We start from the raw sequence: 14,672 nt of genomic DNA on the forward strand, positions 1-14,672 counted from the left end.
AGACGGATCGCTTGTCAGCTCTCTGACGGATCTGTTGACTTGCACATTGACATGCCATGCAAAGGCTCGAACGAACCGTAATGCATTTGAACCCGTTTAACGGAGCACTTACCTGTCTGTGTTTGATGATCTGAGGGCCCGACACAGTACCATCCACGTCCTGGCAGGTGTGGTCCTGTGTGTTCCACTGGCAGCCCCATGGACTGGCCACACATGACATACACCTAGGACACACGCACACAGCCGGGAGGCGCACTCAATTTTAAAAACTGTGACAGTATTCCTGTAGCTGTTGTTGATGGTAAACATGTCTCTCCACCTTCCAATAAACAAAGCTCATTTATCACGTGCTTTTCATCCGGGTGAAAAGACAACACAGGAAGCAGCCACGGAAGAAAACACATATGTTGGAGATGGACTTGTATTTCTTGATGAATGAAAAAGGAAACTGTCATTTCCTGCAGGTTGGTAATAAAAAAAGGGTCAGAATGCAGGAGATGCATTCAATCCCCCCAGTATCATGAATCACAGTTTACCCACAGGAGCAGAACCTTTCACCTTGTTCTGATGCTGATATTCCTTTCCATCAAAGTTGTCAGCACAATGAGCCCAGAGAGTGGGGTAGAGAGAGTGGGGTAGAGAGAGTGGGGTAGAGAGAGTAGAGTACAGAGAGTGAGGTAGAGAGAGTGGGGTAGAGAGAGTGGAGCCCAGAGAGTGAGGTAGAGAGAGTGGGGTAGAGAGAGTGGGGTAGAGAGAGTGGAGCCCAGAGAGTGAGGTAGAGAGAGTGGGGTAGAGAGAGTGAGGTAGAGAGAGTGGAGTACAGAGAGTGAGGTAGAGAGAGTGGGGTAGAGAGAGTAGAGTACAGAGAGTGAGGTAGAGAGAGTGGGGTAGAGAGAGTGGAATAGAGAGAGTGGAGTACAGAGAGTGAGGTAGAGAGAGTGGAATAGAGAGAGTGCAGTACAGAGAGTGAGGTAGAGAGAGTGGGGTAGAGAGAGTGCAGTACAGAGAGTGAGGTAGAGAGAGTGCAGTACAGAGAGTGGGGTAGAGAGAGTGGGGTAGAGAGAGTGGGGTAGAGAGAGTGAGGTAGAGAGAGTGGAATAGAGAGAGTGCAGTACAGAGAGTGAGGTAGAGAGAGTGGGGTAGAGAGAGTGCAGTACAGAGAGTGAGGTAGAGAGAGTGGGGTAGAGAGAGTGCAGTACAGAGAGTGAGGTAGAGAGAGTGGAATAGAGAGAGTGCAGTACAGAGAGTGAGGTAGAGAGAGTGGAATAGAGAGAGTGCAGTACAGAGAGTGAGGTAGAGAGAGTGGAATAGAGAGAGTGCAGTACAGAGAGTGAGGTAGAGAGAGTGGGGTAGAGAGAGTGAAGTACAGAGAGTGAGGTAGAGAGAGTGGGGTAGAGAGAGTGGAATAGAGAGAGTGGAGTACAGAGAGTGAGGTAGAGAGAGTGGAATAGAGAGAGTGCAGTACAGAGAGTGAGGTAGAGAGAGTGGAATAGAGAGAGTGCAGTACAGAGAGTGAGGTAGAGAGAGTGGGGTAGAGAGAGTGCAGTACAGAGAGTGAGGTAGAGAGAGTGGGGTAGAGAGAGTGCAGTACAGAGAGTGGGGTAGAGAGAGGGGGTAGAGAGAGTGAGGTAGAGAGAGTGGAATAGAGAGAGTGCAGTACAGAGAGTGAGGTAGAGTGAGTGGGGTAGAGAGAGTGCAGTACAGAGAGTGAGGTAGAGAGAGTGGGGTAGAGAGAGTGCAGTACAGAGAGTGAGGTAGAGAGAGTGGAATAGAGAGAGTGCAGTACAGAGAGTGAGGTAGAGAGAGTGGAATAGAGAGAGTGCAGTACAGAGAGTGAGGTAGAGAGAGTGGGGTAGAGAGAGTGAGGTAGAGAGAGTGGAATAGAGAGAGTGCAGTACAGAGAGTGAGGTAGAGAGAGTGGGGTAGAGAGAGTGCAGTACAGAGAGTGAGGTAGAGAGAGTGGGGTAGAGAGAGTGCAGTACAGAGAGTGAGGTAGAGAGAGTGGAATAGAGAGAGTGCAGTACAGAGAGTGAGGTAGAGAGAGTGGAATAGAGAGAGTGCAGTACAGAGAGTGAGGTAGAGAGAGTGGGGTAGAGAGAGTGAGGTAGAGAGAGTGGAATAGAGAGAGTGCAGTACAGAGAGTGAGGTAGAGAGAGTGGGGTAGAGAGAGTGCAGTACAGAGAGTGGGGTAGAGAGAGTGGGGTAGAGAGAGTGGGGTAGAGAGAGTGAGGTAGAGAGAGTGGGGTAGAGAGAGTGGGGTAGAGTGAGTGTAGTAGAGAGAGTGGGGTAGAGAGAGTGCAGTACAGAGAGTGGGGTAGAGAGAGTGCAGTACAGACAGTGGGGAAGAGAGAGTGCAGTACAGAGAGTGGGGAAGAGAGAGTGGGGTAGAGAGAGTGAGGTAGAGAGAGTGGGGTAGAGAGAGTGGGGTAGAGTGAGTGTAGTAGAGAGAGTGGGGTAGAGAGAGTGGGGTTGAGAGAGTGGGGTAGAGAGAGTGGGGTAGAGAGAGTGGAGTAGAGAGAGTGGGGTAGAGAGAGTGCAGTACAGAGAGTGGGGTTGAGAGAGTGGGGTAGAGAGAGTGGGGTAGAGAGAGTGCGGTACAGAGAGTGGGGTAGAGAGAGTAAGGTAGAGAGAGTGGGGAAGAGAGAGTGCAGTACAGAGAGTGGGGTAGAGAGAGTGGAGTAGAGAGAGTGGGGTAGAGAGAGTGCAGTACAGAGAGTGAAATAGAGAGAGTGCAGTACAGAGAGTGGGGTAGAGAGAGTGGAGTAGAGAGAGTGCAGTACAGATAGTGGGGAAGAGAGAGTGGAGTACAGAGAGTGGGGAAGAGAGAGTGGAGTACAGAGAGTGGAGTACAGAGAGTGGGGTAGAGAGTGTGGAGTACAGAGAGTGGGGAAGGGAGAGTGGAGTACAGAGAGTGGGGAAGAGAGAGTGGAGTACATAGAGTGCAGTACAGAGAGTGGGGTAGAGAGAGTGCAGTACAGAGAGTGGAGTAGAGAGAGTGCAGTACAGAGAGTGGGGAAGAGGGAGTGGAGTACAGAGAGTGGAGTAGAGAGAGTGGGGTAGAGAGAGTGGAGTACAGAGAGTGGGGTAGAGAGAGTGGAGTAGAGAGAGTGGGGTAGAAAGAGTGCAGTAGAGAGTGGAGTAGAGAGAGTGGAGTAGAGAGAGTGGGGTAGAGAGAGTGGAATAGAGAGAGTGGGGTAGAGAGAGTGCGGTACAGAGAGTGGGGTAGAGAGAGTGCAGTACAGAGAGTAAGGTAGAGAGAGTAAGGTAGAGAGAGTGGGGAAGAGAGAGTGCAGTACAGAGAGTGGGGTAGAGAGAGTGGAGTAGAGAGAGTGGGGTAGAGAGAGTGCAGTACAGAGAGTGAAATAGAGAGAGTGCAGTACAGAGAGTGGGGTAGAGAGAGTGGAGTAGAGAGAGTGCAGTACAGATAGTGGGGAAGAGAGAGTGGAGTACAGAGAGTGGGGAAGAGAGAGTGGAGTACAGAGAGTGGAGTACAGAGAGTGGGGTAGAGAGTGTGGAGTACAGAGAGTGGGGAAGGGAGAGTGGAGTACAGAGAGTGGGGAAGAGAGAGTGGAGTACAGAGAGTGCAGTACAGAGAGTGGGGTAGAGAGAGTGCAGTACAGAGAGTGGAGTAGAGAGAGTGCAGTACAGAGAGTGGGGAAGAGGGAGTGGAGTACAGAGAGTGGAGTAGAGAGAGTGGGGTAGAGAGAGTGGAGTACAGAGAGTGGGGTAGAGAGAGTGGAGTAGAGAGAGTGGGGTAGAAAGAGTGCAGTAGAGAGTGGAGTAGAGAGAGTGGAGTAGAGAGAGTGGGGTAGAGAGAGTGGAATAGAGAGAGTGGGGTAGAGAGAGAGCAGTACAGAGAGTGGGGTAGAGAGAGTGCAGTACAGAGAGTGGGGTAGAGAGAGTGCAGTACAGAGAGTAAGGTAGAGAGAGTGGAGTACAGAGAGTGGGGAAGAGAGAGTGGAGTACAGAGAGTGGGGAAGAGAGAGTTAACTCACGGTGTGTTTTCTGCTTTCCTCACAGTGGCTGAACAGTTGTAGAACTTGAACTCCCTGGTGGCAAGCTCCACCGACTCGTTCACAAAGATCTTAATGGGCACCGCCACAAAATCTACGGGCGCAGAGAGGCATAAAGAGGAGCAGAGAGGCACAAAGAGGAGCAGAGAGAAGCAGAGAGGGACAGAGAGGAGCAGAGAGGAACAGAGAGGAGCAGAGAGGAACAGAGAGGAGCAGAGAGGAGCAGAGAGGAGCAGAGAGGAACAGACAGGAGAAGAGAGGAGCAGACAGGAGCAGAGAGGAGCAGAGAGGCACAAAGAGCAGCAGAGAGAAGCAGAGAGGGACAGAGAGGAGCAGAGAGGAACAGAGAGGAGCAGAGAGGAACAGATAGGAGCATAGAGGAACAGACAAGAGCAGAGAGGAGCAGAGAGGAACAGACAGGAGCAGAGAGGAACAGACAGGAGCAGAGAGGAGCAGAGAGGAACAGACAAGAGCAGAGAGGAACAGAGAGGAGCAGAGAGGAACAGACAGGAGCAGAGAGGAACAGACAGGAGCAGAGAGGAACAGAAAGGAGCAGAGAGGCACAAAGAGGAACAGAGAGGAGCAGAGAGGAACAGACAAGAGCAGAGAGGAGCAGAGAGGAACATAGATGAGCAGAGAGGAACAGAGAGGAACAGAGAGGAGCAGAGAGGAGCAGAGAGGAGCAGAGAGGAACAGACAGGAGCAGAGAGGAACAGAAAGGAGCAGAGAGGCACAAAGAGGAACAGAGAGGAGCAGAGAGGAACAGACAAGAGCAGAGAGGAGCAGAGAGGAACATAGATGAGCAGAGAGGAGCAGAGAGGAGCAGAGAGGAGCAGAGAGGAACAGACAGAAGCAGAGAGGAACAGAGAGGAGCAGACAGGAGCAGAGAGGAACAGAGAGGAGCAGAGAGGAACAGACAGGAGCAGAGAGGAACAGACAGGAGCAGAGAGGAGCAGAGAGGAGCAGAGAGGAACAGACAGAAGCAGAGAGGAACAGAGAGGAGCAGACAGGAGCAGAGAGGAACAGAGAGGAGCAGACAGGAGCAGAGAGGCAAAGAGAGGAGCAGAGAGGAACAGACAAGAGCAGAGAGGCAGAAAGAGGAGCAGAGAGGAACAGACAAGAACAGAGAGGAACAGACAGGAGCAGAGAGGAACAGACAGGAGCAGAGAGGAACAGACAGGAGCAGAGAGGAGCAGAGAGGAACAGACAGAAGCAGAGAGGAACAGAGAGGAGCAGACAGGAGCAGAGAGGAGCAGACAGGAGCAGAGAGGCAAAGAGAGGAGCAGAGAGGAGCAGACAGGAGCAGACAGGCACAGAGAGGAGCAGAGAGGAACAGAGAGGAGCAGAGTGTCCTTGTGATTGGTGAAGATACAGGTTGCTGTGAAATCCACATAACATACAGAGCTCAGTGAGATATAGCTATATAGGGCCAGGAGTATTTCCTGACTACATGACCTGACAAGGAAATACTCTGGTCCATAGGTAGTTACAGCCAACACTCTTAGAAAAAATGGTTCCTCTGTGGAAAGGGTTCTTGATGAAACTCAAAAGGGTTCTACCTAGAACCAAAAAGGGTTCTTCAAGGGGTTCTCCTGACAAATAACCCTTTTAGGTTCTAGATAGCACCTTTTTGTCTCTGAGTGTATACCCAGGGCCCTGAGTTTTCCAGGTCAGGAAAAACTCCTGACCCATACTACAGTGAGTGTGGTCCTACCCTGGTGTTCAGGTGTGGATGGTAAAGAGACAGGGTTGGGCAGGGCACAGGTGACCTGGCCAGAGGCCATGGTAGCCTCACTCATATAGGAGGGGAACACACAGTGCAGACGGTCTGCCTGCCCGACGGAGGGGAGGGAGGGCACGTTGATCTCCACCTGAGAGAGAGAGACACGGGAGAGAGAAATGAAGTAAAACCGAGAGGGAGAGAAACAGAGAGAGAGAGAGAGAGAGAGAGAGAGAGAAAGGAAGGAAAACCGAGAGGGAGAGAAACACAGAGAGAGAGAAAGCAAGAGAGCGGGGAGAGAGAGAGATAAACAGAGAGAGAGAAAGGAGAGAGAGAGATAAACAGGGAGAGAGAAAGGAGATAGAGAGGGTAGAGAGAGAAACAGAGAGAGCATAGAGAGAGAGAGGGTAGAGAGAGAGAGAATGAGAGAGAAACAGAGAGAGGGTAGAAAGAGAGAGAGAGAGAGATAAACAGAGATAGAGAAAGGAGAGAGAGAGTGCAAGAGAGAGCGTAGAGAGAGAGAGAAACAGAGAGAGAGAGAGAGAGAGAGAGGGTAGAGAGAGAGAGAGAGGGTAGATATATATATAGAGAGAGGGTAGAGAGAGAGAGAGAGAGAGAGAGAGAGAGAGAGAGAGAAGGAGAGAGGGTAGAGAAAGAGAGAGTAGAGAGAGAGAGAAGGAGAGAGAATGAGAGAGAAACAGAGAGAATGAGAGAGAAACAGAGAGAGAGTAGAGAGAAACAGAGAGAGAGTAGAGAGAAACAGAGAGAAGGTAGAGAGAAACAGAGAGGGTAGAGAGAAACAGAGAGGGTAGAGAGAAACAGAGAGGGTAGAGAGAAACAGAGAGGGTAGAGAGAAACAGAGAGAGGGTAGAGAGAAACAGAGAGAGGGTAGAGAGAAACAGAGAGGGTAGAGAGAAACAGAGAGAGGGTAGAGAGAAACAGAGAGAGGGTAGAGAAACAGAGAGAGGGTAGAGAGAAACAGAGAGGGTAAAGAGAAACAGAGAGAGGGTAGAGAGAAACAGAGAGAGGGTAGAGAGAAACAGAGAGGGTAGGGAGAAACAGCGAGGGTAGAGAGAAACAGAGAGAGGGTAGAGAGAAACAGAGAGAGGGTAGAGAGAAACAGAGAGGGTAAAGAGAAACAGAGAGAGGGTAGAGAGAAACAGAGAGAGGGTAGAGAGAAACAGAGAGGGTAGGGAGAAACAGCGAGGGTAGAGAGAAACAGAGAGAGGGTAGAGAGAAACAGAGAGAGGGTAGAGAGAAACAGAGAGGGTAGAGAAACAGAGAGGGTAGAGAGCAAAGTCAGAGGAGGTGCTTTGAGCTCCAACACATTTCTCCGTTTTAATAAACAACTTTCAGTTTTCCGAGCCGGATCAATAGAGTGCAGATTGTTTCAGAGTAGAGGGTCACTGATTCAAAATGGAAACATTTCTTATTACTTATCTAGGCAGGCCTGCCAGAGCAAGGCCCAGCACGGTACACTACCTGCTGGGTCTTTCTGCAGCTGAGGTTGGGTGGGTGGAAGGACACGATCTTCACACACTGCTGCTTGGGGCTCCACAGCCAGCCGTTCTTCTCCTCCGCTCGCCGGCAGGAGGACCTCCTGGTACACCTGGAAAAACACCAACGCCCATCAGCCACTGCTCTCCGTCCAGCTTGTCCAGCTGGTCACACGTGACCTCCTGTCTCACGGTGACCTCTGACCCCTCTCGCCTGAGTGTTATCAGCTACCGTACCGATGGACAGAGTCACTTATTCAGTGTATGGCCCTAACGAAAAGATTGACTGCTCTCGGGGCCACATACATCGAGAAGTAGCACAGAAACACAATTGGGGGGGGGGGGGCAAAGTTCTGGGACTGTCAACCATAAAACACTAGAGCACCTCCACAGATGGAGGCTGGCCCTATCAAGGACTGTTTAGAGGGACATGGGAGAGAGATACGCTGACCTGGATCTCTGCAGGACATGATTAGGAGCACACAGAGTGTGCAGCTTTCCTGCGTTTTTCTTACCTGCCCTCCAGAACACACCAGCCACAGTAGGGGTCTCGTGTGGACACACAGGACTGGCAGTCTGTTTTCAGATGGCACGCCTGCACTGGCACCTTGGTGATCTATAGCAGTAGTACACAGACACAAACAAGAGACGCAAACATGTCAGGACTGGTGGTCTGTTTTCAGATGGCACGCCTGCACTGGCACCTTGGTGATCTATAGCAGTAGTACACAGACACAAACAAGAGACGCAAACATGTCAGGACTGGGGGGACACTGAAGTGCCTGTGACGTTGAAATTCACTGTAAAACCGGCACCTTGGAGATCTATAGTATCACACTGTCAACAACACGAACACTAACAGCATGAATGCCTGGAACTGGGATAAACACACAGGGGCTGTCCCTTTCTCTCTACTGCAATAACAATAACACTGACAAACGGTGGAACTGTCGGGAGGTCGGTACAGAACTTCCTGGAGGTAATGGAGCACTGTACAGAACGGTAATGGAGGACTGTACAGAATGGTAATGGAGGACTGTACAGAACGGTAATGGAGGACTGTACAGAATGGTAATGGAGGACTGTATAGAACGGTAATGGAGAACTGTACAGAACGGTAATGGAGGACTGTACAGAACGGTAATGGAGGACTGTACAGAATGGTAATGGAGGACTGTACAGAATGGTAATGGAGGACTGTACAGAATGGTAATGGAGGACTGTACAGAATGGTAATGGAGGACTGTACAGAATGGTAATGGAGGACTGTACAGAATGGTAATGGAGGACTGTACAGAATGGTAATGGAGCACTGTACAGAATGGTATTTCGAGGACTGTACAGAACGGTAATGGAGGACTGTACAGAACAGTAATGGAGGACTGTACAGAACAGTAATGGAGCACTGTACAGAATGGTAATGGAGCACTGTACAGAATGGTAATGGAGGACTGTACAGAATGGTATTTCGAGGACTGTACAGAACGGTAATGGAGGACTGTACAGGACGGTAATGGAGCACTGTACAGAACGGTAATGGAGGACTGTACAGAATGGTAATGGAGCACTGTTTCCGGATGGTAATGGAGGACTGTACAGAACGGTAATGGAGAACTGTACAGAACGGAAATGGAGACTGTATAGAGCGGTAATGGAGAACTGTACAGAACGGTAATGGAGGACTGTACAGAACGGTAATGGAGGACTGTACAGAACGGTAATGGAGGACTGAACGGTAATGGAGGACTGTACAGAACGGTAATGGAGGACTGTACAGAACGGTAATGGAGGACTGTATATAACGGTAATGGAGGACTGTAGAGAACGGTAATGGAGTACTGTACAGAATGGTAATGGAGAACTGTACAGAACGGTAATGGAGGACTGTATAGAACGGTAATGGAGAACTGTACAGAACGGTAATGGAGGACTGTACAGAATGGTAATGGAGAACTGTACAGAACGGTAATGGAGGACTGTATAGAACGGTAATGGAGAACTGTACAGAACGGTAATGGAGGACTGTACAGAACGGTAATGGAGGACTGTATATAACGGTAATGGAGGACTGTAGAGAACGGTAATGGATGACTGTACAGAATGATAATGGAGAACTGTACAGAACGGTAATGGAGGACTGTATAGAACGGTAATGGAGAACTGTACAGAACGGTAATGGAGGACTGTACAGAACGGTAATGGAGCACTGTACAGAACAGTAATGGAGCACTGTACATAATGGTAATGGAGGACTGTACAGAATGGTATTTCGAGGACTGTACAGAACGGTAATGGAGGACTGTACAGAACAGTAATGGAGGACTGTACAGAACGGTAATGGAGGACTGTACAGAACAGTAATGGAGCACTGTTTCCAGACGGTAATGGAGCACTGTACAGAACGATAATGGAGGACTGTATAGAACGGTAATGGAGAACTGTACAGAACGGTAATGGAGGACTGTACAGAACGGTAATGGAGGACTGTACAGAATGGTAATGGAGCACTGTTTCCAGATGGTAATGGAGGACTGTACAGGACGGTAATGGAGCACTGTACAGAACGGTAATGGAGGACTGTACAGTACGGTAATGGAGCACTGTTTCCGGATGGTAATGGAGGACTGTACAGAACGGTAATGGAGAACTGTACAGAACGGTAATGGAGGCTGTATAGAGCGGTAATGGAGAACTGTACAGAACGGTAAGGGAGGACTATACAGAACGGTAATGGAGGACTGTATATAACGGTAATGGAGGACTGTAGAGAACGGTAATGGAGGACTGTACAGAATGGTAATGGAGAACTGTACAGAACGGTAATGGAGGACTGTATAGAACGGTAATGGAGAACTATACAGAACGGCAATGGAGGACTGTACAGAATGGTAATGGAGAACTGTACAGAACGGTAATGGAGGACTGTATAGAACGGTAATGGAGAACTGTACAGAACGGTAATGGAGGACTGTACAGAACGGTAATGGAGGACTGTATATAACGGTAATGGAGGACTGTAGAGAACGGTAATGGATGACTGTACAGAACGATAATGGAGAACTTTCCCTTACGGTAATGGAGGGCTGTATAGAACGGTAATGGAGAACTGTACAGAACGGTAATGGAGGACTGTACAGAACGGTAATGGAGGACTGTGCAGAACGGTAATGGAGGACTGTACGGAATGGTAATGGAGGACTGTACAGAATGGTAATGGAGGACTGTACAGAACGGTAATGGAGGACTGTACAGAATGGTAATGGAGCACTGTACAGAACGGTAATGGAGGACTGTACAGAACGGTAATGGAGGACTGTACAGAACGGCAATGGAGGACTGTACAGAACAGTAATGGAGCACTGTACAGAATGGCAATGGAGAACTTTCCAGAATGGTAATGGAGGACTGTACAGAACGGTAATGGAGGACTGTACAGAATGGTAATGGAGCACTGTTTCCGGACGGTAATGGAGGACTGTATAGAACGGTAATGGAGCACTGTTTCCGGAAGGTAATGGAGAACTGTACAGAACGGTAATGGAGGACTGTACAGAACGGTATTGGAGGACTGTAAAGAATGGTAATGGAGGTCGGTACAGAACTTCCTGGAGGACTGTACAGAACGGTAATGGAGGACTGTACAGAACGGTAATGGAGGCCTGTACAGAACGGTAATGGAGAACTGTACAGAACGGTAATGGAGGACAGTACAGAACGGTAATGGAGGACAGTACAGAACGGTAATGGAGGACAGTACAGAACGGTAATGGAGGACTGTACAGAACGGTAATGGAAGACTGAACAGAACGGTAATGGAGGACAGTACAGAACGGTAATGGAGGACAGTACAGAACGGTAATGGAGGACAGTACAGAACGGTAATGGAGGACTGTACAGAACGGTAATGGAGGACTGTATAGAACGGTAATGGAGGCTCTGTACTTTTTTTCGGTGGTGATATACAGGTGGCTGTGGCCGGCATCGAAGAAGAGGTTTTTGTTGACTCGTTCCCCCGTGGTGTCCCCTGGTCCTCTGCTGTACACCTCTGGGTTGGTGGTCAGATGCACCTGCCAGGCAGAAACAGACAAACAACTGTCAACAATGAACCCACACTAGGCTCCTTCTCAACACACTCTGGGCTCATTCAATGGGGCACAGCACAAACAACAAAATAATCTGTCCACCAGCAACTCCCTCTATCATAGCATCCGCCCGTAGCCCCTTTACCTTGTATGGCTCCCCTACATCTCCCCCAGCACCACATCTTGTACACCTCCCCGAACGCCCCTCTTCCACACCACACGTCCTGTTCCGTCACATCCTCTCCTTACCTTGTACACCTCTCCCAGGCTGTTCCCCAGGAAAGCGATAGTGTGGTCGTTCTCCACGGCGACGGCCACAGCGGTCAGTATGCTCGTCCTGGTGATGACCACCTCTGCCTGCAGGGCAAACTCTGGCTTACTGGCCAGTGGAGCTGGAAGGAAGTCCGCCCCACACTTAAAGTTGTTCAGCGTGTCTTTCTGCAGGGGGGGGGGGGGGAGAAGAGATAGGAGATATACTAGGTCCCTTAGCGGGGCAATCTGCGGTTGCCACATATTTTTTGGGACGTATAAATTATAAATGAATGATGTATCCATTGATTCTTGAAGAATAGAACTTATAAATGCCTCGTGAGCTTAGTTCAACTGTCGTACCCCATCGGAACCCAACATCTAAGCTCGTTTAACTCCAATGTTTGAAAACATTGCAAATGTAAATCTCTTTTTTGTTTTTACATGGTGGCCGGTCAGTCCTGACATCCACAGCTCTGTGTATGAATCTGAGAATGGTTACATTTCCCCAGGCGTTTTACTAAAACAGAGGTGGGGTGTGCACGTTGTTATTATTTCAACTGCAGATTGGCTTTTTAAAGCCATCTATCAAGGGAAAGAGATGAGTGATACAGCCTGCAGGATCCCTTCAGACCAAAATACACACCCCCCCACCACCACCACCCCCCCCCCTACCCCTGAACACAAAGGCCTGAAATCCAACCCGAACGTGTCATATCTTTGCATTATTGATTAAAGGGAGAAAAGAAAAAAAATGGTTTCAAATCACTGACTCTCTTTCTCCTCTTCTGACGCGCCGTTTGAAGTGGAAGACAAAGGCTGCGCTACTTACATCAATGCGGGAGGTGCAGAACTCGTCTGTTTTGGAGGAGTAGGGGATGTCCACGGCTGGGGTGCCAGCGATCTTGCCCGAGTCGCTGTAGCAGGCGCTGATGAGGTCCACCAGCCTCTCGTTGATGGCCTTTAGAGGGTACATGCACAGGGCCGAGTCAGCGCTGTCATCGTAGGGACTGGCCACCATGAACAACACCTTGTGCCAGGAGAGTACTTGACCATACTGGCCCAACTCCGTCATCCCCCGGGCCAGCTCTTTACCTGGGGACGCCACATAGGCAGCCTGCACCTTGTTGTACCTGTTCCCCGGGCCACAGTTGAGCTGCAGCTCTGTGTAAGAGTAATAGTGAGGGTCGTCCTCACACAGCCGAGACACGAAGGTGAAGTTCTTGTTATCGGTGCTTCCCATGGTCCTGGAGAACAGGAAGTAGACAAAGCCCTCCTCCTTGAAGGCGTGGCGGAAGTCGTGCAGGTACTTGGGCACGAAGGGCGTGGCCTGCACGGTGGACGCCTCGACGATGCTCTCGAACACCACCCAGTCGCGGTAGTCCTGGAGGATGCGCGTGCTGATGAGCTTGGAGCTGTCCAGGCTGCCGTAGCCCTTCCCCACCAGGAACACATTGAAGGCGTTGCCGTCCTTAACGTACGTAGACATGACGCCCACCACGGCCACCCCGTCCTCGATACTAGCCACGTAGGTCCTCTCACCCTTCGAGTCGCTGTAGTACAGCTGCTGCTCCACGTTGGTCAGGTTGAGGAGGGAACAGATACCCCGGTAGCGGGAGCCACAGACGATGAGCGAGCCGTTGGCCTGGTGTACCAGCAGCAGCTTGTTGACGTTAGGGCTGGGCTTGGTGTCCTGGCAGGCCGAGACGGGCGGGGTGCAGGTGCGGGCGTCCTCCCTGGGGCCCGTCTCGGCGCGGGCCTCCTCGTGCAGCGCTGCGTCCAGCTGGTAGATGGTGTTGACGGCGCCCAGGTAGACGCGGCCGCTCCGAGGGTCCTGCACCACGTTGTTGATGGCCGTTTTGGAGGGGAAGTCCAGGACCGCCTCCTCCTGCAGCGGGCCCCCGGCTGCAGACAGGCAGAACAGGAGGAGCAGGGGGAGGAGAGGAGCAGCCTGGACCCAGCTCGCCATCCCTGGATGAGAGAAGAGAGAGAGAGAGAGAGAGAGAGAGAGAGAGAGAGAGAGAGAGAGAGAGAGAGAGGAGAGAGAGAGAGAGAGAGAGGGAGAGAGAGAGAGAGAGAGAGAGAGAGAGAGAGAGAGGAGAGAGAGAGAGAGAGAGAGAGGGAGAGAGAGAGAGAGAGAGAGAGAGAGAGGGAGAGCGGGAGAGAGAGAGAGAGAGAGAGAGGGAGAGGGGGTAAGTGGTGATACACACCGGTTTCATCGGTTGAAATGCTGTGACGGCATCATATCACCTAAAGCAGCGGTTCCCAACTCCGGTCCTCCAGTACCTCCAACAGCACAGGATGTTGTTGTTGCCCCGGGCGAACTCACCAGATTCAACTCCTTGAGGGATTGATGGTTAGTTGACAAGTTGAATCAGGTGTGCTTGTCCGGGGCCACAGTAACAACGTGTACAGTTAGGGGTACTCGAGGATCGCAATTGGGATCCACTGACGTAAGGCATCACATTTGAGAGCAGCATAGCGGTGAGTTTAGAGGTACTGCATCGTGGCACAGCGAACAAGCAGGTGTTATGATGACATGGGTCGGCCCAGAGGGTCCTCAGTCATGAGGTTGGTGTCGGGAGGGAAACCCCTGAATGTAATGCACGTCAAAGGACATCTAGAAGCAGGTCAATCTGAAAAGCATCCTCGCTCAACGATGCCCGTCCGTGTTCCAGCTACTCACGTTGAAGAAGGATGCTTCGTATCAGGATGAATGAGATCGTAAACGTCGATCGGATACACTTTACAGAGAAACTCCCAGGGCTGAGTAGAATATGGCCAAGAACTAGATCGCAGAGCCGTAGTTTGAAATCAAACAATGGCAGTCGACAGAGCAGGGCAGAGATCCACCATCTTCCTTCTCTGCTGTTTTTAGAAGAAATGCAATATGTGCAGGAAGCAGGTTTCTTTGTTAAATGGAGGGATATGATCACACGGCACCATTTGATACACAAAAACAGCCGCACACTTCCAAACAGCAGGTGGCAAAGACACCCACCTCCCACGCTGCTGATTGCCCACCGCTGTGGTTAATGTCGAGCTGCAGGTGGGTGAATCTGCAATGGCCCACCTCTGTGACTATTGTTCTCACACACAAATACACACCTAT

General features: G+C 50.5%; 1 protein-coding gene across 1 annotated transcript in view; it reads right to left on the minus strand.

Annotated features, from left to right (window-relative positions):
• The window catches only part of plxnb2b (plexin b2b), a 177,556-nt gene that overhangs the window by 29,987 nt on the left and 132,897 nt on the right, over nt 1–14,672 (minus strand). The window contains exons 3-10 of the mRNA XM_064930236.1: nt 12,393–13,531; nt 11,561–11,749; nt 11,153–11,296; nt 7,745–7,845; nt 7,216–7,342; nt 5,728–5,884; nt 3,996–4,107; nt 113–224 (exon numbers count right to left, since the gene is read on the minus strand). Coding sequence (XP_064786308.1) covers nt 113–224; nt 3,996–4,107; nt 5,728–5,884; nt 7,216–7,342; nt 7,745–7,845; nt 11,153–11,296; nt 11,561–11,749; nt 12,393–13,529 — 2,079 coding nt within the window. The 5' untranslated portion in view covers nt 13,530–13,531. The remainder of the gene's footprint in view (nt 1–112; nt 225–3,995; nt 4,108–5,727; nt 5,885–7,215; nt 7,343–7,744; nt 7,846–11,152; nt 11,297–11,560; nt 11,750–12,392; nt 13,532–14,672) is intronic.

This window comes from Oncorhynchus masou, chromosome 22 (assembly GCF_036934945.1).
Source record: "Oncorhynchus masou masou isolate Uvic2021 chromosome 22, UVic_Omas_1.1, whole genome shotgun sequence".
NCBI classification, from domain to species: Eukaryota; Metazoa; Chordata; class Actinopteri; order Salmoniformes; family Salmonidae; genus Oncorhynchus; species Oncorhynchus masou.